Genomic DNA, 27482 nt, shown 5'->3' with positions numbered 1-27482 from the left:
AGTTAAAGAGACATTGGTTGTTTTTAAAAAATTGCATTCCTGCTTCAAAACACGCTGTACACGGCGGTCCAATCAAATTCAGCCTCAGCTGAATGTTTTACAACGTGCGCTAAAAACCATACCAGCGGTAAGCGTGCAACAATGTTAATGCGAACGGAATATCTCGACCCGTACATAGATTAATAGCAGCCCCTACACTAAACCATACCCATATGATAACGCGCACTCGCGAAAGCAACGCAGGCCAACTATTAACACCGATCGGGGCACGTTGTGATAATTAAAAGGCTTCGGAACGCTTGGGCACCCGGCCCTTCACATACACAGAAGAACCTGTCCCCTTCGCGAATCATTTCATTTCCTACTTTCAGGCGGAAATCGGCAAACAAAACAAAACCAACATTCCCCGCGCATGTTACATTTACCGCTGCCTGTTGTGCCAAGCTACTACTGATTGAATCGATCAGTACTAAGCGAACACAAAAAAATGATCATCATCAATCATGCATTCACCATTTGGGTGGAGGAGGTTGGAATGCATTGAAGCGTACCCAACACACCGACATAGGGTTCCGCGTCAAAGTTCACAAAAGTCTACTGAACTGGAACGAAAGCTGGCGACGCGAGGGGGTGGAATGCCCTTTAGGCGGTGCTCAGCGAGCGTTACCACATTCCCCTTCGCTTAGAAATAGTTGCAATTGAACATTTATATAGAGCATATTGATATGTTCTGATAAAGTAAATTGTAAAATAGTTTAAGCGATTGTGTAAATGATTTCAATATCCATTGCTTTGGTCTTTTTTCATTCAATCGCTTTCAAAGAATCGTAACAATAAGCAGCAACAGTCAGAAACAACCACCACTTGTCAGCAGCAGAAACATTGCTATTCCAATCAAACCGTGCCTGCAATTGACAGTGAACGCCATCCACGTGGATAATATTGCGAAATTGCGTCTATTGTATTGACAAATTAAAGTGCAATTCGTTCGTCAAAACTTCCATAGCAAATGCGAAACAGATTGCTACCGTAAATTACGAAAAAGGAGGAAGTTTTCGGCCAGATCAGAACGCCAACAAAAAGCGAACGTTGCTCGTTTGAAAGTGATAAATTAATTAGACCACATTGCGAAAGGGCGCACGGGACGTTTCGTTCGCCATTATCCTTCCCACCCCGAACCCCCCTGCTATGGTTTTATTCCATTTTACCACCATTGCTGCGTATTTTTAATTGCGTACTGTTTCATTATTCAGCATTTTTCCGATACATTTTGCTCTCTCCCGAAACAGAGCTTCGCTGGTTGACTAACTCTTGGCAAAAGTATATGTACGGTGCAACCTCACCAATAATAGAGCATATTTTCCTATCCCCATTCCAAAACATGGCACCCTAGCCTTGCGTTGTATCATAATTCAAAAACTTTTGATTGCTTTTTGCATTTTAGTCGTACGGAGCGCGGTGCCCCGAAGGGAAAATTTAGCCGAACACGTTTTTGAACCCCACTTTTTGGACGCGTCCAGTGCGATAAAGCGGCAGACGGTTTCAATTTTCCACCTCTAAGCCACCAACACACACACACACACACCAGGGCGTCGACAGTACAGCAATCAAAAAGTTATGCAAACTAACGGCAACAAAGCAGTGGGAAGTGGTTCTAATGGTGTACTCAAATTCTATTTAAAAAAAAACAGAGAGAGCACTACGCGGCGTAAAGAGATTGAAGGTGCAGGGTGAAGTATGATTTCCTAGAGCAAACTTCCCGCAGCAAAAAAGGTGAAAAGCTCTCCCCGTTGGTCAGAGGATTTAAGTGCATATCTTCTTGAGCCGAATGGCAGTGCCGGTCGGTACGTACGCTATCGCTGGAAGCAATGGCAAGGTGCATTTGATGCTGGCTTTTGACTGTCGGCACCTATTCGGTCCGTTTCTATTTCCGATGCACCGGAGATCAGGTCGGGATTGGTTGATTTCTAGCACAGCTACAAAAACTAGCTGCCCTGTATCACACTGTCCCCTTGGCTGGCACTCGTCACTACACTAATCACTACCATCCATATTGAATGTGCTCTAGCTGGAAGGCTTAGCTATTGAAGCATCAGCTATCGACTGGTATCGAAGGTTATAGAAGTGGGCCCTTCCACTGTGAATGGGTTCAAAAAAGTTCAATTTCGAAATTGAACAGCTTTTTCCTATCCCTTTCTCAAATCGTAAAATGCAGTTCCCTACACCCGTGTGTCGTGCTGTGGCTTTTGTTTCGTGAAAATGGTCATTGCCTCACTAATCCGTTTATGTCACATGCAGCGGGATGTAAATTGAATTTTTGATCATACAAGGGTACGAGTCATTTTCAGCTGAGTAAGCGCATGTGTCGCATGTATGTTTTTGGCATTTGAATGAAAGCATTGGGATTATCAATATGAGGATTTATCAACAAATCAGATCGATTGTATTTGGGTCAGTGCTGGAAAAGCCATTTCATCGGCCCTTTTCATCTCATTTTTATTCTAGAGATATTCAATTTCAATGTTTAAATTCATTCATTTAGACTCATTCAGTATGCGTGAACAGCATTTTGCTACAAAAATGGTAGAATTACATTTATTCAAATTCCGTGCACACAATCAGGGTAATCACAACCATCTCTCAGTCCTATTTTAACGATCGACACTACAACAAGTAACCATTTGCTTTGCGCTTTCCGCTGTTTAATGTGCCTTTAAACTGGGGCTGATGGCTGGTTTACACGCCGGAGAGCGCTTTTATTACAGACAACCAAAGTTTTCCTCGATTTCATCCTTGGCCGACGACACCGGGCATGAACGGTTACACGCCGCACGAATTGAATCAGCATTGCTGACTTTGCAAACTTTGTGCTGGGTCGAGGGCTTACGAACTTTTAAGCTGTAGCACAATTTGCGTTCCCCCTTTCGGATTGTGCTGGCATCGTCTCTCCGTAGCCCCCAACAATGGCTCATTCGTGTGCCGAAAGACGAGAGAATTTTTGTGCAGAAAATTAAAATTTAATTACTTCTGCTCGGAGGGGAAAATCCCCGAATGCCCCAAACGCCTTACAACGCCTTGCCAAGAGCCAAATTTCTGAGCTTTACGCCATAGATTGTTTTATGAACTGTTCTTCCTCTTCTATTTCAACTGCTACGCTACAATACTGATCTGCTGCAGCTTCTTAGGCTCTGTGTGTGCCGGCCGGTTTTTGTGTGTGAGTGTGCAGCTTACATCCAAGTTCACCGCAACGAAACTTACCTCTTGCGCTTGTAGTCGGAAACGAGCCTCCTCCACCGCATCCTTTTTGGTCGTTAGTCCCTTATCACGCAGCGATGTTCGTCTCACGGATTGTGCCCTGCGGGAAACAGCAAAACGCATTAGTTCGTCGTTTCTGTGTAGTTGGCAGTGCGCACGACACACGCTGCTAGCGTTTTCCAATTTAGTTTCGTGGTTTTCAACGGCGAAAGGATTACAACTAACTTTATGGTATGTTTTTGAGGGGAGGGAGACGGAACCAGTACCGACATCAGAGGGCGGTGTGAACATGATATCTTAACTTTACTTCCCGGCGGTTGAATTCTCAAGGGATCTATCATCACTCGGCAAACGGTAGTTGGTATCCTGCACAGCTAGCTAAAGGCAAAACTTTGTCCAAACAATTTGCTTACGTTCTAATCGGATTATCTACCCGTGGGGGGGTTTATAGTAAGCAATGCAGCTGTTGTAATCTTAATTCTACTTCAAATTATCACTAGGGAATAGGCACTGGTCTGTCTAATTCCCCGCCGTTCAAGTATGCACTCTCCACAGGGAGTTGAGCAACTCCGCAACGAGTTTCAGAATACGTGTGGGCACAAAACTGACCTCGTGTTGTTGCTCTGCGACCGTCGGACACGTTTGCGTTGCGCTTCCGCTAACCGCTTGCTCTCCTGTTCCGTCTTTAGCTGCTCTATTCGCTCTCGTATTTCTGGATCTTCGCAAATATCTAAAAAAAAAAAGGATACCAAACGCAAAAGGGTCAGTTGGAGGGCATTCGGGGCGGGTAATTGAGTTGCGTCTTCCCAAACTCACCGGAAGGAGTTTCGTCGTTCTTATTTTTGGCATTCAAATCGGCTCCACTTTGGGCAAGCATTTCAAGTACTTCCAGCTACAATGATACGAACGAATAGGATGACATTATTTCGCCTGTTCGGGCATGGTACAGGAAAGGATGGAGAGAAACTTACGTGACCCCAGCAGGCAGCGGCGTGTACCGGTGTCCAGAGATCGTTATCGACAGCATCAGTCGATGTGTGATGCTCCAGTAGGAACTCGACGACCCGTGTGTACCCGTTGGCGGATGCTATGTGAAGCTGTGGTGAGAGAAGACACAAAAAAACCTCGTTATTCATCTAATATTCTTCGCCATTCGCACAGATTATCCGCCCTGTACACTTACCGGCGTGGCACCCTGCGGATCGGGTATTTCCAAATCGCCACCCTGCAGGGCGATGTCTTGCAGGTCGTGCAGCATCTGCGTTTCGGTGGCCGCCCGCGTCTCGTCGATCAGCTCCTGTGTGACGCCCCGCTTGGACATTTCCGCCTCGATGTAATCGAGCGCCTCCTCATCGTCGCAGATGTCGTACGGCATGTTGCCGTCCGCGTTTACCGCCAGCAGGTTCGCGCCGCGTGCTATCAGTATCTTGACCAGATTTAGGTGGCCGCAGGTGGCGGCAGCATGCAGCGGCGTCCACCGTTCGCTGTCCTGCGCGTTCACGTTCGCACCGTAGTCGAGCAGGAGGTTCAGCATCTCGGCGTTGTCGTCGATGCAGCACTGATGCAGTGCCGTCAGTCCGTCCATGTTCGTTGCATCCGGCGTGACACCCTTCTGGAGCAGTTTTGCCACCTAGAAAAGAAGGAGAGGAAGAGCGTTATTATAAGTGACGATAAGGAGAGAGGGAGCGAGAGAGAGTGAAAAAAGGACTCAGCAAGGCATCGTTCTAGTTCGTACCAACTCTATCGCCCTTAGGCCGGAAGTAATCATGGCTGGCCGGAGGGGAACGGAAACGGATGCAAGTATCATTTCCCATACTCGATAATGACCACTCATCAGGTACTCAAGTTTCAATGGTTCTGTTCCTTTGCAAAGAAATATTCCCATACTAACCAACATTACATCATCATCACCATCATCATCATCATCATCAACACTACTATAGTTCGTTGGCATTCGTTTGGATTTGATGTTCATGAACTGCAACGATGTACACATGCTGCTGCCCTCTGCTGTATTACTTTATCCCTTTCTGTTTGTGTCCAAGGACGTTCTAACCCTTCAACGAAGGTCACACCGGGGGAGAGCTGGACGAGCAGAGTTACTTTCCAAAGTCAAGAATGTTAGCTTTACTATCCTTTACCATCAGCAGCACACTAAACAAGCGCACCGAGTCCATCTGTGCAGAGCAGCGAGGAAAGACAGCTAAGCACATATGAGAACTGCAAGAGCTCAAGTTAACGCTGGCCGGAACCGAAACCGGAACCAAGCAGCTGGCGGGGAGTAGTGTTTGTTCTTCTTCGCTGAAGTGTTTGTTCATTTCTGCGTAGTCCATCGGAAAGCAGCACCAGAATGGCAACAAAAACTCGAAACCGGAACGTTGCCCGGATTGTTACTGTCAGACGGGTTATATTTCATGCGAGCGCGTACTGGAAATTGGAGTTTCGCTGTGGTGCAATCGGAAGAAGTTTTTCTCTTTTGGTCATGGGATACAGTTTTATCCCACTCGGTCACAGTGTGACAAAACTTGGCAATTCTCGGCAGTGCTGGCTTCCCGGAATAAGTTTCTTAAAGTTTTGCTTTATATGACTATATCGAGCACTTCAGTGATGATGAGTTCAAGACAAGTCGTAGTCAGAATTTAATAATTTCCAACGAAATGCTTACAATCGTAGGAAAAGAAGGGACGGTTAATTATGGCAGAAGCTCTACATCTTTTATGTCCAATGCCGCCCCTCGTGGATAAGGTACTTAATGTCCATATCAGACGTCAATCGACTCCCATGTTTTTTCTAACGCTGCTTGCGCTCCACAAAACAACGACTAAATCTCATCGAATGCGATAATTAATAGTAGAGTCTCACACTCATCCCAGGCTTATCCGATTAAACGTCCATCCGTCCTAGGCAGTGGCACGGACGCAGTGGAGTAGCCTCACACATTCGAACGATTTAATAGGAAGTCTGCAAAATTGCAAACCTCATCTCCCCTGAGCTTGACCCATCCATATGAAGAGCTATTTCAGATCCGGCATCGACCGGAGATTGTCAGTTGTGGTGGCGGTGTGATCTTCATCTCGGTGCTACTCCTCTTCTCCTGTCCCTCCCGTTCCAATAGTCGGGACAGAATTGATCCCAGCGGGAGTTGATGAAACGAAGCGAAAGTAATTTATTTCCCATCCTGTAAATTTAAACCGTTCCCTGCGGGCCACAGCTTTCACTTCCGCTCGCAGAGTCCTCCGAGTCCTTGCGGCTTGCTGGATGATAGTGAAAAATATACACTATGCTTTCCGGGACATCCCGCATGCCGAGAGGGGAGGATTCAGTATCATCTTTTTAACGGCACTTGCACGAATTATGGTGAGCTGTATTGTGTCCCCGGAGACTGTGCTAGGGATAGCGTTCGGTGACGTATTGTGGGTTTCAAGTGTTGTTTGTGGGTTTATTGATTTCTCGCTAACGAATATGGGTATCAGGGTTAAGTTCATGGGGTGAAATACGAGGCAAAAGAGTATTTTATACTTTTTGCTTGTGGTTACGTATTGCGGCTAGTCAAGGTGGATGATATTTCAAGGTTAGAAGGGTTACTGTCATACTGACAATGGTTTCATTACTGTTCGTTACAATTCCACGTAATGTATCAGAATTTATAACAGAACAATTTCAAACTGCATGGCATAGGCTTTAAATATCAATTAATCTTTTTAAAGCTACTTAATTTTAAATACATTGAAACATACATTGAGTGAAACATTTACTGTAACAACACCACACACCACAAACATATACCGTCTCTCTAAGCCGCTCTAGCCCATTCTAGCGTAGATTCTACACTATTTACTGCCCCATTACTTTGCAGTTTTATAGCACCGCTGACTCTCCGGCCTGCAGTAAATGGTTGTGGTGATACTGGGTAGTAAAATTTAGCAAAATAAACTACTTCATTTGTGGCAGGAGAGGAAGCAGTTCGACCTTCGGTTCGGTGGGCGGTACGGGTTCGTGGTGCTTACCGGTATGTCTATTTGACAAACATCGCCTTGCATCTTGCGCTCTTGCAAGCGCTGGTTGTAAAAACGACCGCAAACGAATGTGGCTGGAAATTAAGCAGTTTGGCTGTGGTACACGCGCGCCGTTTTAGTAAGTACGGCACGTACTTCTACGCCGTTACCGAATAACCGAGTAGCCTTAACGGTCGATTAGCATTGCGAATCGTATTCAAATGAGGTCCTTCTGCAGTCGGAAAGAAAAGGGTCAGATACGTAGCGAGCTGTCCGTCAGGATGAGTTTCTTTTTTAGTTTCCTGTCTTTCGTTTGCTAGTTTCCATATGCAAATAGATGGGTTGATTCACTTAAGTATCGCATGCACACAGTGGTTGGCCTCATTTAACACTTCATGACTAAATGACACCGGGAACAAAAGATACTGTCTGAAAGTCTAAAGGACACAGTGGAAAATGAAACCTTTTCGGCAAGGCTTAAGTGGCAACGATTGCCGTCCATTTGCCATAATTAATAATGCAGAACGTAACGGAAAGAATGCGATGCGCCTGTAAGGTATGCAAACCGAATTACAACATTACGTCACGAGCTGTAACTTCGCGTGACAACTGACTAAAAAATCGTGTACTCGATTTGGGGTGTACACATTGTCCTGGCAGGCACACCGGAAAAGGTCATTTTTTCACACAACTCCAGCACTTACCGATAGAGCCCAGCGCAAACGACCAGCGGATGATACATGATTTGCAGAGCGCCAAACTCAACCTAACCTAGTAAACGTACCGGCGTGCTGGACACGTTCAAGCGATTTGGGGCCTGCATGGTTCAGGTCACCGAATGTGGAACATGTCACACATTGCATGTGGTGCATTTTGGAGCGCAATACGAACTACAAAGCTACGGCCAACGGTGTCCTGACTAATAGCAACCGGATGTGACCCGGAATGGTACTGGATAGAGTCCAGGGAGACACACACACGCCAACCAAGCCGAAGTGATTCAGTGACCTCATTCTTAAAGGATTCACAGCCAATTCTCATACATTTCCGGCTTCGCGAATGCAACTGAAAGGCCAAGCATTCGCTACGTACGAATTCGAGTTGTCAGCATAAGACATTACTACAGAAGAAGTCACTTACGAGCTTATAGCGAAACTGCAAGCTCACATTATGGCCATAAACGCAAAGAGTCTGCTTCTAATGGCGGTAGGCTTTTAGCACACACGCGTTTCTTGGAGCGGCATTAATTCAACGAAAATTGAATAATCGAGCCCAGCGCGTTGTTTGTATTCATCTATAGTCGTTTTTATTTGTAAGATGTTTCTGATTCTCCAGAACCCATCGAAAACATGCGCAAATATAGGGATAGGAAAAAGTTTTCCCATCCAAAAGCGATTGCAGAGAAGACATCTCGTACGAGAAAGTAATACAACTACCGCGGAGAAGATTGTTTTTTTTATGGATGCAATTTCGTCTAAAGCTCTTGGGCAAGTTTTCAAATAAAGAGGAGTTATAATAACGGGAACGAAATCTTCATGGGATAAGGAAATTATCGCAAAACTTTAAAAAAGGATTCGTTTGGGCGAAGAACTTGCCAAGGAACTGGGCTCATGGTAAAGAAAACTAGTTTTGAAAATGTTACAAAACGTTGACGGTAGATAAAGTTTTGCCAATTCTGTTCGTCGCTTTGTGCGAAATTGGTCTGGAAATATTTGAATGGAAATCCCAAATAGCACTCCTTTTTAATTAAGTCCTAGGACAAACAGATTTCGATTCTGTGTTGATACTCTACATATTTTCACCCTCCGCTGCATTATGGTAATGGGTAACTGCTTTTTCGCGTTGCTCAATAGCCCATAGAGCATAGCGAATACTAACCTCCGCAATGTCATTCCGTGCCGCGGCCTCCAGCAGTACGACACTGTCCTCGAACGTGATGTGTCGCTTGTAGGAGGACGTCTGTGTCCCCATCCGGTCCCGGCTGCGCTGCGCTTTCAGCCATTCTTTTTCCTTCTGTTTCGCTACCTTTAGCTGCTGTGCTCGGCGCCTGTATTGAAAAAAAAAACCAAACACGAGATAGAGAGAGAGAATATTAGAGGATAAGAGCGTTTGAGAATATGCGTTAGGCAGAATACAATTTTTAAACGACTAAATAATAACCCGAAGAGATCATACGAAGAGTTCCCCAACCCCTAATACAGAAATAGTCCATTTGTCCACCAAGAAAAGGAGCGAATTTTCACCACCACTTGGGCGTTGAACCATTTAGGCTGACCGGCTTGACAGAGGTGACGGTCAGAGCGGGTTAATTGCGCGTTCAACCTTTGAGGCAAGCCCGAAGGCGAACCGGCGCTTGACCGTTCAGAGCCTTGACCACCGGCACACGGCAGCAGTTCCAACATGCAACTCCATTCATAGCGTACTGAACTCCTGCTTTTCGTGCTGGTTTCCCATTTTCCGCGGGCCCACATCGACAGATAATCGGCCGAGGGAGTGAATTAGTTGCACCACGAAACTGCTTCAAAGGCGTTCGTTCGGGCAGGCACAAACGTGCGAGGGGGAGCTAAAAATAAAGCAAGGCTCCATTTACGCCCGCTGGCAGGAGGCCAAGGTTTTCGTGCGGTCAAGAATTTCGTGAGATCCTGCTTCGTGTTGAGCTTGATTTTGTCGCTGTTGGCGCGGAGAGTTGTTTACAAACATACACACACACACAAGAAAGCAGTGGTGTTTCGTATTAATGAAGCTGGTATGGGGGTCATTAGCACACTCTCGCCTTTCTGCAGTTTTCCCTTTTTTTCTACGGTCTACTAAGTAGAAAACGAACCCGTGTTGTCATTGTGGCTTTTTCCACTCGAAACGATTCGTTTCCTGTCACACTAGAGAAGGGTATGGATGGCACTTTGCGAATCAAACTAATCTTATCTTTTCGAGAGTCAAACGAACCGTAGCCACTGTCACAGGGGTTCGCTGCTTGCTCTTCACTTTTCAAGATACATTATAGCTTCATTTTGGAGGTCTTACAGAAGTTAAAATGAAAACAAAACCACAAGCACACGGAATGAGCTTTATAATACAATTTTCATTCGTTTATAGTTCCGTCTGGATGTATCAAGCGCATTTACAGCGCATTTCCAAACCTATTAGTTAGTGAAGCGACAAACATGCTGCAGCCAAGTGCCAGTACCCTAGGTTTGGCATGTCGGTAAATTTTACAAAGGCAAGTGTACGCCCCATTTGCACGCTTAGCAAACGGCGTTTAATTAAGTTTGGGCTCGTTGTCAGTAGAAACGCTTTAATAAATTTACCTTTTGCGTGTGCTACAGGTACAATTAATTATTCAATTTTGCAAAACATTGCGATAATTATCGCAAAAAAAAGGTACCATATGCACCACCTGAACTGTATCTCATGAGCGGCGGTTGCTCACGGTAGGACAATGTAAGCCTGCATAGTAATGAACTTCACTGGTCGGCGGCCCGTTTGTGATGCATTCGGTGTTAATAATTGGTGTAATTATGTGGCTTAATTGTTGACCGTAAAATACATTGCGCTTTAAGGATGATTTTTAATGAAAGAGCAAATAAATTGCACTATAGGTGTTCTGTTTTGCCTGTCCAGCTAAATAAAGCCATACGATTTAATTCACTGTTCTTACTCCTTCCTCTAATCAGTGTCATTCACTTCCCTTCATCATCTCATCTTGGATAATTTATCTGGTCACAGCCACGCGGAAATGTTAAAAAAATCGTCAACCAATACCCCTCGAAAGCGTCCGAACAAAGCACCAGCACAAAATGGAAAATGGTACACCACTTATGAAGCCGACTCTGGCATTATTCAATCGCTTCAAAGCTCCATTGCACATTGTCACCAACCCGTGCGGCCAGCCAGTGCGATGATTGATTGCGCGTCAAATGCACGCCGCCCCACCATTAGCGTGGATGCTGGGGTGCCGCTGTGTGCGATAAAGAGCAAATGGATAAATATTTCACTACACAACACAAATCGTGCAAAACTGCGCTGCGGCGAGCTGTGGTGGTTGGTAAGATCATTTAAGCAAGAATTCTATCAGAATCATGAGATACGCACAAACACACTGACGCTTAAGCAGTGTGAGTGACAATATCCATTGAATGCCAACGATTTTCATTCTCATTCCATTCCGTTGAGGCTATGAGGAAAAGGGCAATGACAATCAGGCGCACTACACACGGTGCGTGTTTCCGCAAATCACAGTAGAGCGCGACTCAACAGCCTCACACAGCCGCGCTATCTCGGGGCATTAGCAAGCCGCACAATAATGGAATGGACAAATTCATCATTTAACACGTTCCGGCGAGCGTTCCAGCGAGCGAACCACACACAGTTCTCCCAGTCCGGTGGAACACGACGCGTTCGGTGACAGATTTTCCATAATTTCGTTCGCTCGCCTTGCTAAGTAGTTCCTCGTTCTTGTTTCTCGTTCTCGGATTCTAGCACTTATCCCTTTCATACGCTTGCTATGCCCGGCATGAAGCTTCAGCCTTCGTGCATCTTGCATCCCAGAACCGTGGTGCATTTTATCGATCGCCTACCGGGTCTGCGGGTCTCGTGAGGGAGGAGGCAAAGTGCGCGAGAAGTGCACCGCACACTTGATTGAATTTCATTTGAAGTTTTCGAACGCCCACTGTGGAATTATGTTCCCCATCCCGCGGGGCAGGTTTTTGGGGGGAGCTGGCGGCTGGCAAACGCTTTCACGCTACACGTTTGTGCTGGAAAAGCTTTCATCAACCTTGCGGGAAAGGGCGAATGGACGGATTGGATGCATTTTCAACTGGTTTAATTCACCAGCAGAATCGATCACGACGTCAAAGAAGCGTTAAATGTAATTGTTCAGGGTTTAAACCTCTTCAATGTTCATTCATCATAAGCAAAAGAATTAGAAAACTTATAGTTTTACTGGAACACTTTAAGATTATCCTCGAATGATGAATAAATAATATAAATTCCAATAAATAATTAGTTCATAAGAAACACGCAAAAATATATATTCCATTGAATGGCAACGGAACCACAGTACAGTGAATATAGTCATCGAACATGAATACAAAATTAGAAAAATCAACAAAATAGCTCTTTAAAAGTCATTGATTTCTATTTGCTACAAACGTTAGATAGTGTGTTTGAAATCTAGTTTAGTCTGTTTTAGCAACAAAATTTGGCAACTGCGTTATTTACCACGATCATGCCATCGATCATCCATCTCCACCAGACACAATGGATGCTGCAAACCGTATGGCCGTGGCCGACTGGCGAAAAACAATCGCACATCCGACCGCTCGGACCCGCCGTGAATGCTTTTGAGGGTGTAGAGCACCACATTAGGACACAATTCAATTTTCCAAACCACCACACCTGGCTGTGACTGTGGCCGAATGCACCGAAGCAACACTAATTGCAATCATAAACCGTTCGGCAGGCGGCAAAAGCGGTTAGCATTGCGCGAACGGGGCAGAGCGTTAAACCGAAACCAATCCCGAGAACTGTATGGGTTTAGCATCTCCATTCTATTGTAATTAGAAACTAGTGAAAAAAAGCAAACAAACTAATCTTCCAACCTGTGGCCGCGGAACGCACGTGTCCTAGTTTTACTATTATCGATACCATACAGCTGTACTCGAAGCAAAACACAATCAACAATGCCCGTCGTCTCTTCTCCGGCGCGGAATGCGGTTTGATCCGATTGTGTGTATGAGCGTGTATCGGTGTCCATACCTTGACACTCCGGTCGGGTCAGCCGGAGTGGAAAATCAATTCAACCAGCAACTGGGCAAACCGGGTAAAGCGACACACACACACCACCACCACCAAAAGCAAACAAAACAGTTCACCAAATAAACAACAAAGTGACGCTTTCGGGTCGGACCTTTTCTCTTTCTCTCCTATCCCCCCATCCGACCAGCTGAAACGATTTACTGTCCAACGACTGCTCGGCAACGGCAGGCAGTGCGTTTTACTTTTCTATATTTATTAGAAATGAAACGGAACGGAAGCGTAATGAAACGAATCGAACCGTAACGGGGCCGTTTACACACAAAAAGATGAACGGCACACACACACACCTGTGCTAGGGGGAGGGAAGGTGCCCACCGGTGGGCAGAGAAAGCGGTGGCAAATAAAACAATCGCGGGTGCGCGCAGATTTTGTTTGTTCACATTTCTGTAATAGAGAAAAGCATAATGTGATGTTTTTCTTAAAGCTTTATTTGATTGCTTCGTAAAATGTAATGTAATGTGCAGTGTCAAAGGTTAACAATTTGACACCGGGAACATCCCTTGCTCTCGCCCACATTCTTGGACCGAAAGATTCACTCAACGTTCAGCAGCACATAAACATAAACAGCATACAATCTGAAAGCATCAACCACATTAAGCTAAATTGATAGCTTCCAGCGCTGTGCCACGGCGAGCCAAGAGATACTCTGATTTCTCAATGTCAGCTACCCAGGGAGCCAGCGCTCCGGACCACACCCAATGGCTGGCACGATGGGACGATGCGTTCACGCTGGATTCTTAATCCAGTCAAGATAAAGTAGATGCTGATGACTTGTTTAACTTCTGCCGAGCATCGCGTAAGATGACCTTATAATACTCAGGGCAATGTGAGCTGCTGAGAATGCGCCATCAACCACCCCATACACCCGCAGGGAGATTGTTACCCAACTTGGAACGCATAGTTTGTTTATAATCTCAAACTTCATCAACAAGCTTTTCACGTTCCCGAGAGCGAGCAAGAACCACTGCAGAAATGGAATGTTCTTCTTGTCCATCCCTCTTCCCTAGGGCATATCAAGCTGAATAAACTTAGTTCCCAAGATGCTGGAGAGAACTTTGCACTGACGGAAGGAAACACTGCAGCAAACTTCGTTGCGCACCCTCGGCAATCTCCGCGCAAGGGCAATTCGATGACATCAAAATCAATCATAAATCAACTGTATCGCTTGCTGTTGGAAAATGAGCATGTAACACCTTCAATCATCATCCACCAGGCTGCTGGCTGCGAGCCGTTCCGTGAAGACTTTTTTATTAGATTCATACAACATTTCTACCCCGCTGATTGATCAAAATTGCTGATCATAACTGACAGTTTGCTGGCTGCTGCTGCTGCTGCTGTGTGCAGAAGGGGGTTCATAACATTTTCAACGCCCTTTAGCCGATCAAACCGATTGCGTGTGGTGGCGATGATGGAGGCAGTGGGCGTGAGATGCGCATTTCGTAACACGGAAAGGTGGTGTTAGCCGTTTCGAACGCTTTCATCCCACGTAAATGCTTCCATAATCGACGATTCACACTCAGAGAAAGCGATCATATTCTATTGCGCGTATCGTGGAGCATCGCATAGGAAAGCGTAGGGTGAAAGGAAAACAAACAAAATGGATACGAAAACAAAAAAAACTGTTCCATTAAGTCTTGAACGTTCATCACTTCTGCTCACGTAAATGCTTTCCCAAACCTGTGTCTGGCGGACGGCCTGAGCTTTGTGCACAGGGGGTATTATCAGGTGGATGTTCTTTAATTGTTCGTCGATGCCATTCTACCACGCAATTTATCAATGTTGCATTCATAATACATGATACAGGCTGATTGTTTCAGCGTAAAAAAGGTAACTTATTCTAGAAATGAAGATATATGCCACAACGTTTTCCCTTGTACTTGGATAGCTATTCTATTGCTCCGTTTTCTGGAGACATTTAAACCAACAGCGCCAATTGATAAGCGTAGATCGCGAACAATTGTTCAGCCAATAAAGAAAGATACACATGTGAGATAAAAGCACGTAGCAAACATTCATCAAACAAAACCCCAAGCCCCGATAACATCGTGACGGTCTACCGGTCTGCCCCATCGGCCAGCTGTCACCCTAATAGAGTCACTCTAATATCGTCGCCAAACGCATGAGAGTGTGTGTTTGATATCGTCGAGCATTACTATATTCCATTACAGAAGCCTAGATATCAAGTAAATTGTGCCCGTTTGCAAGTGTGTGTGTGTTAGGGGACAAGTGCAACTGTGGAGCAAAATTAATTGCATCGCTGATAAGCAACACAACACATGCAGAACCTTCACCACAGCCACGCCAAATGGCTACAGGATGTGGTCATTTTGTGCAGAACAAAAAAAGCATCACGCAAAACACCAAAAAGAAGCTCCAATGGACGACGACACACCAAGTTTGAGCCAAACTTCGTGGGAGTACAAACCCGCTTCCGGGAATTTTTCATCTCGCTAATGATCGCGAAATTTAGAACATTTAGCAACGAACGAAGCTCTCAAACCTCGCAGCCAGACACCAGTCCTTGAGCTGTCATGTCCGACACAACTAGCGACGATTGCAAATTACGAGCGGCGGACGGTTTCTTCTCCGATGGCACCGACCACGGCACGATAGCCGCTTGCTGCAGTAGAGAGCACGCCCAGACAGACATGTGCTTTTTCTGTTGTTGTTTTGTTTTGTTTTGATGGGTCATTATCTACGACGATAAATGCATCACAACGTGAAACGTGTTTGCTAGAGAGTGAACCAAAAACACGTACTTGAATTGCTTTTGGAGAGAGAGAGATCTGATGGGATTTTGAAGTTAGTTCAAAATTGTTGATTTTAACTTTTTAAAGGTATTTAAATAACTGTTGAATAACTGTCACTGTAGTTGAAGATTATCATGAGATCAATGCGTCCTATCGATCAACTTGCAATATCTATAAACGAAGCACAGATAACTTGAGGTGACGATTGGTTGTGAAAAATTATCATGCCATTTCTATGTCGTCGAGGGGTTGTGCTCAGAAGCAAATACAAACCTACAAATGCAAAGCAATAAGTCTTCTACGACACACTCTTATCTGCATCAATAAGTTTTCCAATCAACATTACGGTTTCGCACGTAAAATGTTATCTCCCACCACCACTAGCGCTGGGCAGCATTACAGCACCCCGGCACAGCGCACAGGCTGCAGAGTGCACAGTAATGGCAATAAATACAACATTTTAACAATTGCTTTATAGCTTCCCTTCTACACCCATCCACCGGACACCATGTTACTGTCATTTCTTCTTTCACCACACAATATATCTTCCCATCTCGCTCTCTCTGTACACCGCAGGGGAAGATAGCATGTGTGTAAAAATAAATTTCTAAAAGAGATGTAGCACAGGAGATGGGGAGAGAGGGAGAGAAAGCTTTTGCAATAAAAGTTATTACACGTTTGCTTGCCATCGGGGCAGGTGAGAGCACCCGGAGCCGGTGATACTTTACACGGAACGGAAGCCTCAAAGCATAAGGGATGGAGTGAAAGGAGAGAAAAAAAAGCTCCATCCTCCACCTCCAAACCGTGCGACATTGATCCGTAACGAACCCCGGAAATACACTCCGGGGAGGTGATTTTTGTAGCGAAAAAGGAAGATGTTCAACATCCGCCACTACCCCAACAGTGTGTGTGGTAGAAAGCACGATCTCGACTTGTCATGGTGTGAGCAGACAAGCTTGTTTTGATGGTTTCAAAACCTCGAACAGGATGCAGGGCATCGGAAGAGAACGAGATAAAGGTTCGTAGCTATGACCACAGACAAAAAACCACTCTAGTTGCTTCTTCGATCAGAACTATCCAATTCCACGGCAAGCACACACATACATAAACAGCCACACGGGACATACAAGGGTTTGCCGCTTGATAACCGCAAATGTTTCTCCCATGTTCCGTGTGGTACGACGAGTGGTTCACAACAGAGAAAACTAGTACTAAACCAACAAAAGAATAAACTTTCGTCCTGCCTGTTCCGGAACGTCTCACAACGCCACACAAAACTGCCGGGGGTGTAGTTTCGCCGATTTTTATTACAGTTTCGCATGTCCTGTGTGAAGGAACGGGTTACGGGAGGGACGTGTGTGGTGTGTTTCCTTCGTGCTCTCGTGTCCGTCTGCTGGATGCTATGCTATGCTAGACCCCATGATGGATGCTATTATAATGATTTTACGAGCTGTTAAATTTAGCTTCATAAGTTATGCTCGGGTCCGTTAACACTGCACCCTCCCACTGGGGCATTAAATATTAAGCACGTCAATGTTTAAATATTGAAAACACACGGTGTTAAAGCAAGCAACGGAAGGTCAGTAGCTGGTGAACATTGTATTTATAGTATCCAACCCTGGTTTAATTGCAATTTGTATTAACATAAATTGCAAAATAAAATCACATTAATATTTATCTTAATTCTTCCCATTTCAAAACCAAGGTAAAGATCACAGAGATGTGACAGAACGTGACAGTCACTCTGTATGATTTATGACCTTCACTGTTTCCCCACCCCTGGGATGACATTGGGGGGCAAAGGCACGTCTTGTTCCCCCCTACCAATCAAATCCCGGCCTAACGAGCACGTGACAGTTTCGACCGATGAAGAGGGTTTCGTTATTTATATGATAAGTTTTGGGATTGAAGCAGTGTAGCTGGGACCGGGTTCGAGGGACAGATATATTTTTGGCTCTAACAAGCTGATGCTAATTGCCCTCGATCGACACATCGCTACGTTTTGACGTTGCGACTTCTTGTTACAAGAAAATTTAAACATGCAAAAAACATTCTGTCGGAACATGATACACGTAACCAGCTGCAAGATTTAACTGTGAAGTAGACGTGTTGAATGTGTGATCATACCAATAAGTGATAAACTCCCGTCTTAAGCAGCCTAACAATCATATCTCTAAAAAGCATCAAATGTGAAGTTATGCTAAAAAAAACCCCTTTTTTCCAAATAATATTACAAAACACTCTCGCTGTGACCAAAGCGAACATAAAAACGCAACCATTCAACCAACCATTTAGCATAATTAGGTCGCACATTCAGTACACTCGCACAAGCGTACTCAAAAACAGCTAAGCGCAAACATCTCCCTCAGGGATTAATTAATTCATTAATTAAGATGCGCTCTTTTATTTAACACACAGCGGAGCAGATGGTTTGCATGCATCTTGCGTGTGTAAATAATAGCGCACACTCTGAAAAGTGCCATCTTTTCCGCACGGTTAACCCTGCACCATGCATGCGTGTGGTGATATTCAATTTGGTACATAATTAAAAATTCATAGCACAAAATGACAACGTTCTGGCGCGGCATCACGTTGTTACCGGCAAAATATACACAAAGCCTCTCTCTTTGTAACTGAACTGAAAAGTAAACAGGTTGGAAAATTGCAAGAAAGAAGCTTCTTTGTTTTCTTTATTTTTACGTCCTTTTCCTCGCAGTTGTTATTTAACGCCCAGTGAAACCTTGCAAAGGACTGCAAACGGAAGCCTCACTGAAAGGAATTTAAGTCATTAACGATTCAATGTAGATTATTTCATGTGCTGTGTTTCATCGTGTTGTGTTTCACTCGCACACACATACACTCGTACATAGGTCTAATGAACACCCACGCGTGCACACACCACTCGCGGGGGTGCAAAAGGGCACGATAATGAGCGGTGGAACGAATTAGCATAATTATGCTTCATATTTCGAGGAAGATCCAATGGGACTCGAGCGACTAGCATCGTGAGTGTTTGTGGTCGTTAAATTAAATACTGCTGCTGCTGCTTCTGCTATCAACGGAAATGCCACCACCTTGTATACATCATCACTCAGGGAACACAGAGAAGAAATCACAGCATGCAGTGACATTTTCGTGGCCACCGAGTGATGAGGACACACCACAACAGCACTAGCCCTGTGCGGGAGAGCTTAATAAGCGTAGTTTAATTACAGTGCACACACACACACACACACACAAGACGGAAAAAGGATGCCATTTTTTTGCTTTACTTGTATCGCTGGCAGGTTTTGCCACGTTGATGTTTGGAGCGACTGCGACCGGTACTGGCAACCACGGTACCACCACCCACTGCAGAGCCAGCATCTTTCTGCACTTCCGGAACTCGGTACTGCATGGTTTCCCCTTTTGTTTTGTTTTCTGGTTGATTCGTAGTGAACCTGAATTTTCTTCCACGAAGCAAGATTCCAGTTGCAACAACCTTTTTTTTCCTTTTCTTCTTTAGCACTTTTGGATTTAATGAGCTTATCACATTGCTTGTCTCATCGACAGTTTTGAGTCGATTGAGTTAATATGATGCCACAATTATAGCGCCATTTTGGGGGATTAAACCGATTTGTATGCTTTTTTGTATTTGGATTGTGAAGCCATTCGAGTGAGAACAACAGCACACACACACACACACAATAACCACTTTACACAGCAACAAAAACAAAACCTTCACCAACGAATGCAACGCGGAAAGTTGCACTGGGAGAGATTTACGATTTTGGCAATATAATAATTTTAACAAATTAGGCCAGCAAGGCACAGTAATCGCTTCTACCACTGCACTGGCACTGGCACAATCGCCGCTCGTTCAAAAGGCTTCACGCCGAAACTCGTTCCAGTACACAAATGTTCGCGTTTGAGCCTACCGAACCCGGACCCGGATCGTACTGCACTGAAGCCGGATGCAGCGGTCGAGGGCCGAGACCGCCAGACGAACCTGACCAAAAAGGAGCGACTTAATCGTAATGCGTCAATTTTCACGATTTACCGCGGCCGTATGACCGCGGTGGGGTGCCCGAACTACGCAACGCACGACTTCACGGGGGCTTGAACCAGCGCTTTGGTGTTCGACCCATCGCACATGCAGCAAACAGAGAGGCAGCAAAAAAAAACAACAACCCTGACAGTGTGGAAAGTAACCACACTCCGGAGGGTGTATTTTAGGGTATGGTTTTTTTTTTAGAAAACACCCAAACTAACATCTTCATCACGTACATAGACGGTACATAAAAAAAAAGATGCAACCACACACTAACACCCACTTTTTCGCTTCACCTTTTCCTCTCCCTGTAACGGTTGTGATATAAAAAGCAACCGCAACAAACGAAAACACACAGAAAAAAATATGAAAGCTTGAGGAAAAGGAGAAAAAAGACAAACAAATTGAAAGAGGCAGAGGAGAAATAATAGCCACAAAACCAACTGCACAACAACATGATAAGCCACAGCAGGGCAGAGCAGATTGTAGTGAGATGAGGGTGGAAAACACTACCACACACACGCACGCACACACTCACAAGCTCACATGAATGCATGGATGAGCGCACGTGGTGCGTCGGATGACGGAAGAAAGTTTCCTTGCGCACCACATAAGCAACACGACACGATGGATTGATCGGTGTGTGTATGTGTGGTAAAAGATCGAGGAGAGAAGCAGATCGGCAACGAGTAAAAACACACAAGAGGAAAATCAAAACGGAATACGAAGCGAAACTAACGAACGCATGCAACGCTGAGCAGGTGGTTTGAGGTGGGTAAAAGAAAGAAATATAGAAGAAAAGAGAGAAATCAATGCAAAGAGAAAGAGAAGGATGAGATCATCATAAGCCTTTGCCGCTGCACTTGGATTGACTGCAAGAAAAAGTACACACATACACACACACACAGACACACCACAACGAATAGTAATTCAGTAAACGAAGCGCGTAAGTTAGGCGTAGGCCAAGCGAGGCGAAAAGAAAAACACAAGCGGATGATAAAAACCAAAGCACGAACTGCACCGCAAACAGCAAACAACGAAAGCTGCACGGCACGATTTGCTGAGCCCAAAATGCTGTCCCTTGTATTGCTGCTGTTCGGGCGGTAGAGTTCGGGGCACACAACACGAGCACACGAAACTACGCGCTTCACTCACTAAACGAATTAATGACACCACTTAGCGAGACCTCCTCCGCTTGCATGTGGAGCTTGGTATGACCCACTATTTGAGAAACAAAGCAAAAAAACAACACTCCCTCCCACACACACACACACACGCAAAACACGCCACTATTTGGTAAAAGGAGAAAAAAAGAACGGCAAATCTGCTTCCGAAAAAATCCACACGCCACACTACTTACATGCGCGCGAGATGCAGCCGGTCCTGCGTGGAGAGATGCTCGACCTGAGCCATCTCGGCGACTAAATCGGCGTGCTCCATCTTGCCGATGTTGAAGCTCAGCTTGCGGCTCTCGCCACCGGGGGCGCTCGTGCCGCCGCTCGGCGGTGGATGGTGGTGGTAGCGGCTGCCCGGGGCTGCCGCTGTTGCGGTTACGATGATGTTCGCCGCCGTTGCTGGAACCGCCGCTCTCGCCTACAAACTCACACACACACACCCCGGAACCAGTGATCTACCGGACACTACACATCGACACACACATATGCACGAACGTGGATATAGACACACACAAACACACAGACACACGCGCTAGTACACTTTAACACATCTTCCGACACTTATTCCGACACATGTAGATAACACTGGTCTCACTTACTGGCTTTCGGGCGGCGTACAAGAGGACGGAGAGGATCTGTGTATGGGGGAGAGGTTATTTTCAGTGCTGCAAAAACGATAAAAAGACAAATGAAGGAGCTGTCGGTGAGGTAAATTGCATCGGTATCGTGCTATGTGCTTTGTTGTGTAAATATTTTCCTTCTGCAATGGCTGCTGTTATCTTGCTGTTGCTCGCTTTCCACTCTTCTTTTTGCATGCGCTAACTATTTGCAACCAAATTTGGTTGATAAAAGGTAAACACTTCGTCTCGTGGTACACCACACTGTGAATGAGTATTACGCCTGTACAGACACACAGACACATACGCATTGAAGCGTGGATAATGTGATAATTATTTAACTCACTCGCGCGCGGCAGTTCCTTTGGGGCCATGGAGGAGAAAGATGCACAACACTTAGATAGAGGAGCCACGATCTTGAACTTGAGAGAAGCTTACGAGTGTATATTTCACTGCTATATATGTTTATGTCCACGTCACAACCGGACAGCGTGACGCGCTTTTGCGATCATGCAATCAATTCACACCACGTATTAGAATAAACACTTTTTTTTGGGAAGAGTTGCAGGCTGGCCCCCGCACGACGTAATTTTTCTTCACCTTTTTGTGACATTGGGATCGATTTTGTCACGTGGATTGGACTTTTGTTAACACGATCTTATACGACGAAGTGGTACAATAAAAGCTTCCACCATTGAAGCGAGCGAAAACTTGGGCTCCGATCGGATTTGAACGCATCATGCGTTGTGCGACGGGCCGTGCGGCTCACTTGACACCATGTGATCGGTTTGGATTCTACCACGAAGTTTGATCTCCATATTCAAATCACTTGGTGTTTTTTTTTGCTTCAGTTTATGTAAATTGTACGTTACACACATTTCACCAAACAAACTTTATTATCGATCTGAAAGTAAAAAAGAGAGAAAAAAAACAAACAGTCAGACATTTTCAAAATAAAACAAAAATTTTTAGCAGTATTAAATTTTACTTCAATTTTTAGCAATATTACTTTAAAAAGCATTCGTTAAAGTGATTGCTAATTGTGATTTTCAACACCTCAACAGCAATAGCTATCCCCTATCACACGTCTTAATTTAGAGTTTCACCGTAAACAGCATTTTAAAGTCCAATTTACTTGCCCATTTTTTTTAAATGGACGCTTCCAACGAACATCGCGTGCACCACACACACACGCCTCATCGTCGGCGATGGTAATTTAATTCTCAGCTTCAATTTTTATCAAAGCAATTGCTTCCCCAAATGCCGACCCAAAGAGATGCCGCCCCAGTGGCGAAGAAGAAGCATCGAAAACGCACCGAAAGCTGCCAACTAGCCCAGGGCCCAGGTTTCCTATATAAACTGTATCGGTCGTTAAAACGTCGAAAACAGAAAAAAAGAAACGAGGTAACGGGGTAAAAAGTGGGCACCACCATCTAACCGATAAGTGCGATCAATCATCTCTCTAGCTTTTCCTTCTCTCTCTCCCCCCTAGGTGAGAGTGTGTACGGGGTAGGTATATGCAGCGTTCACGCATAAACGAATTTCCACGCTGCCCACCCTGCCACCTGCAGGGAAAATAATGTGTGTTCCGGTGAAGGATCCCACGGTTTGCGAATTTCTGCACACGCGTACGCAAACCGATTCGAAGCTAGTATGAGTGGTTGCTGTTGTTGCAAATAGTCGATATTTCTACGAACCCCTCCCTACCATACCATCCCGATCTTTGTTGCACAGTCAACTGTATATGTGAGGGTGATTTTTTTATTTTTGAACAAATCCTTCGCTTTCTTCCCCCTCCTATTGGCAAAGGTGTCTACCGATTACTAACGAGCGATTGCGATTATTTCGTTTACTTGTTTACTTCCTCTTCGTTCCACTCCGGTGGAGAAAGAGACACCGACAATTGTGGGCGGGGGCATCTTTATCACTCTTGCGAAGGTGTAAGTATACACAAACAAATGGTGGAGAAACTTTAGAGGAACAACAAACTTTGGAAAAACATAACCCTCAATCTTCGCACTCGCACGGTCGCACACGGCAGACGCACGACCATAACGTTGACGGCAGTTGGACGGATTGGAGGAGCACCGTGCTTAACGGAACACACAAATCTCAAGCAGGGTAAGGCAGTGTGTGATACGAGATTAAGGTGTATTACATTAAAGGCCTAATCAGCGGATAGGTACCGAAATCGAATCGAATTTCAAGGAAACGGGCAAGCAAAGAGAGAGGAAGCCAATTAGTGTGTATACGCGTGTGGTGCGCGGGTGAAATAAACAGCACACTTGACCCTGGGGAAGAACAAAAATGTGTTACCAGTGTAGTGGAAAACGGACTAGCGGGAAACAATTTGGATTAGTGCTGGAAAAACGTGGATATTTCATACTGAGTTAGCACAACTTTTCATACCAGACACAGTTGATTCTGTAGAGAAGAAAAGAAAACGGTTCCGATAAAGTGATGGTATAATAATCGAATTAACATTAAGCGTGCACACTTTTCATTAGTCTCTTGCTACGGGTATGCACAAAATCTTAGCGTTCTTAGCTGTCTAGGGAATATGAAACTGTTTTCAAGGAAAGGACAGAAGCAAAATGGACAACTTGTAATAAAATTTAATCCTGTATAAGGAGGTGACAGCATCTGACTCTTCATATTTCAACTCCATCAAGAATGATGCAAGAAACGGGTGCTTAAGTCTGCTATTAAGCTAACTCGATCATGCCCATTGGCATATTAATTGCCATGTCCCAAGGTTGTTTATTGCTTTGCAAATTTATATTTCACTTTTTTTACATTTTGCCAGACATTTTGCACATTCCTTTAACGATTTATTTCCGAACAGTCGGATATCTGTTTCCAATCGCAATCAGCTTCATCACTTCCATTTAGCCCAATACTGAAGTAAACATTACCCCCCCCCCCTCCTCCCCATCTCTAACATGGTTCGCTGTGTGTTCAAAGTGTGTAAATCTTCAAGGAAGCCGACAGCAGCGGGTAACTATTTGCACAACCCAATTAAATACTTTCCCTGCACTGGTACTGGGACCGAATCGCACAGCGGGATAGTTTATAATGGTGCGTATGAGGTCATAGCCGTTCCTCTTCAAACTTCGTTGACCATTTGGGTTATCGGAACGCGTTGATTGGTTACAATGAGTGGGGATCCGAATTAGTCGAATATTTTAATTGTGATGGAGTGATACGCAGTGAAGGATTAGTGAAAGATTCCAGACAAGCTGATTGATCATCGAACGAATCGGAAGGCCAGCTAGAGCTAATACCAAAGCAAATACTACTATAAATCAATATATTTGCAATGAGTAGTTGGTCCGGGGTTGCGAATAAATATCCGTCCTGTTATGTAGATTCAGACAGTTATGTTCATTTCTTTGACCAAAGAACGACCACCAGAATTTCGATCAAGAAGATTCTGCGAATCATATAACGCGTTCCTCTCGAATGTGGATGGTTTCTGCAATCGTCATTTAAGATATTCTCCCATCGCTACGTCAACCGAAGAACGAAGCGAATGTTTGCTCGAATGTACACACACACACACACACACACACACACACACACACACACACACACACACACACACACACACACACACACACAAACACATCGCAACCGCACACTCTGAATTCGTAATGCAGATCAAACACCAGGCACACGCTAAGCTTCACCGACTGTACCTCACAGCCGTACCAACGCGCTCTGGCCCTACCACGCCGCACTGTGATTTAGTTGTTTCCGATTGATTTTCACCTACTCACTCACCCGGGCGTGGTATCAAAAATTCATGCCACACATTCCAGCGATGAGCGAAACACGCAACAAATTCACCCGACACTGTCATGGAATATTAATCACACTCGGTCATATTTAGCTCCCCCAGGAGCTGATGCGATGGCGAAAAATACGCGCAGCACTGAAGCGTTTGCTTGATTTAAATATCACTTTGGGAAATCGGGCCCAACGGTACACACACCTTGAGGACACTGAATTGCTGAATTCGTGTTTGCCAAATAAAAATCAAAGCAAAAGCATGGAGTAAAACGGTATTAATAAGCTACGTCAATACGTTGTACGATTTACGGTATGTACGTGATGGAAATATTCAATCACTTAAAGCACAACGATGATGAATGGCCAATATTTTTCGCGGAAAACACACACACACACAAACAGGTATATCTCTTGGTACTTTCAGCATTTCACTTTGATGAGTTCAATAAAACTTTGTTGCTCTCCCTTCTCCCGGCCAACCTACAAAAGAGAGAGAAAAACCCTACCACGGCTTTGATAAATTGGATTTATTTTACAAAATCAATCATCTTTAACGATCCAGCCGCACAGTACTGTTGGCACCGTTCACCGAGGCAAGTATAATGAGTGCGCGCCGATTTACGAGCGACGGTACATTAAACCCGAGCGACGGTACATAAAACGGAACGGGCAAAGGATCAGGTGTTTGTCAGTTCGCATTTAGTGACAAGTTCACGGGCCATGGCGTTCAAGGTCCGGCGAAGGGAAGGGAGCGAAGGTTGGACGGTTTTTAATTGGTACGGTCCCATGGACAGCGTAAAAGCAAGGGCAAACATCTATTGATGGGCGCCCACACTTTGTGGAAGTGTTACGATGTGCGTGTCCTACGAGTGTATTTTTTACTCGAACCGTAGGAAAGTGTCACCAGAAGCCGTAAAATCATTTTCAAAGATTTTAATTGCGACACGAATTTGCTTACCATTCCTTAGGCTGAGCCTTCACTGTCTTATTGAAAGTACGCAGCCAGTTGGAAGGCGTGAAGTACCATGCGTCTCCATCGAAGATTGTTACATCTGCTTTTTATCGCTTCTACCAATTAGTTTGCAAAACCCGGTTCCATTCCTTAACTTTTCCAACAAAACAAGCAATTATCAGGTTCTCCATCGCCCATCAAACACTATTGCCCGGGTTTCTTTAAACCGTCATTAGCAGACACACACACACACACGTCGAAGACAAACCCGAACTCCGACGCTGCTTCAAGTGCGGCACAAAATGAAGAGCATTAATAAATTAACATCATTCTCGTCTCTCCCCTGTCAATGGCACTGACGGGTTGCTAAGTATCCGAACAAGATGCTTGACAATGAGCCCCTGCCCGGACTGTCCATCAAGCGAGCTTATTGGGATCGGTTTTATGCAGAAACTGACTTGACTTGTTCCCATCTTCCCCGGTCGCATCGTCTATTCATTCAAATAATTCGACCACTAGTAGCAAACAGCATGGCAGCTTTTCCCCGGTGGCACAACCGAGCATCCCATCTGCTCTCAATCAATGAATCGGCGCGCTTTTGTTGATCGGATGAACGGAGGAGCGCACGGGCAGCAGAGAGATTAATTGCCGACGGCTGACACATCGACTTTCAATCCCATTAGATGATCCTAAAACGCTTGCAAATACCTTGCTACTGCTATACGTGGCCCAACCCCCCCCCCCCCCCAAGGAGGTCAGGGCTCGTTTGAGCTGAAAATGGATGAGCAAAATTTGCACGTCCGAAACGCAGCACCACCAGAGCTGTACGAAACGACGTCTGGTGGGAAAACCCCCACCGGGAGAAGTGTTAATTACGATCGATTCTGTGGAACGCGTATTTGCAAATCGGGTAAATATAATCTAACTCTCGTACGCCATCCTATCGTCGTAAATGTGTAAAGCGAATGGATTTGGTGTGCTTTGATTCAATATGGAGCAGTACCATCCCTGCTGCGCTTGATTAGAATGCATCGGGCAGAAGTTCTACACTTCGAGTTTGCATTCCATATTTCATTGTGCATTTTCACGTGCCAGCGCAATG

At 45.0% G+C, this 27482-nt stretch overlaps 1 protein-coding gene across 20 annotated transcripts in view; it reads right to left on the bottom strand.

Annotated features, from left to right (window-relative positions):
- LOC121598312 (protein phosphatase 1 regulatory subunit 12B-like) overlaps nucleotides 1-27482 on the bottom strand; it is a 77117-nt gene that overhangs the window by 11918 nt on the left and 37717 nt on the right. For 12 of the 20 annotated variants that reach the window (XM_041924956.1, XM_041924958.1, XM_041924963.1 and 9 more), the window contains exons 2-8: nucleotides 21205-21684; nucleotides 9129-9297; nucleotides 4439-4885; nucleotides 4227-4352; nucleotides 4072-4147; nucleotides 3865-3985; nucleotides 3259-3355 (exon numbers count right to left, since the gene is read on the bottom strand). In XM_041924956.1, the coding sequence (XP_041780890.1) occupies nucleotides 3259-3355; nucleotides 3865-3985; nucleotides 4072-4147; nucleotides 4227-4352; nucleotides 4439-4885; nucleotides 9129-9297; nucleotides 21205-21284 (1116 nt within the window). In that variant the 5' untranslated portion in view covers nucleotides 21285-21684. Of the gene's footprint in view, nucleotides 1-3258; nucleotides 3356-3864; nucleotides 3986-4071; nucleotides 4148-4226; nucleotides 4353-4438; nucleotides 4886-9128; nucleotides 9298-21204; nucleotides 21685-21982; nucleotides 22063-22236; nucleotides 22502-27482 lie in introns of those variants that run through there. The other 8 variants (XM_041924967.1, XM_041924972.1, XM_041924973.1 and 5 more) reach the window with 3 other exon arrangements.

Source organism: Anopheles merus, chromosome 3L, assembly GCF_017562075.2.
Source record: "Anopheles merus strain MAF chromosome 3L, AmerM5.1, whole genome shotgun sequence".
Taxonomy (NCBI): Eukaryota; Metazoa; Arthropoda; class Insecta; order Diptera; family Culicidae; genus Anopheles; species Anopheles merus.
The sequence above is the reverse complement of the archived record's forward strand: the minus strand, read 5'-3'. Positions and strand labels throughout refer to the sequence as shown.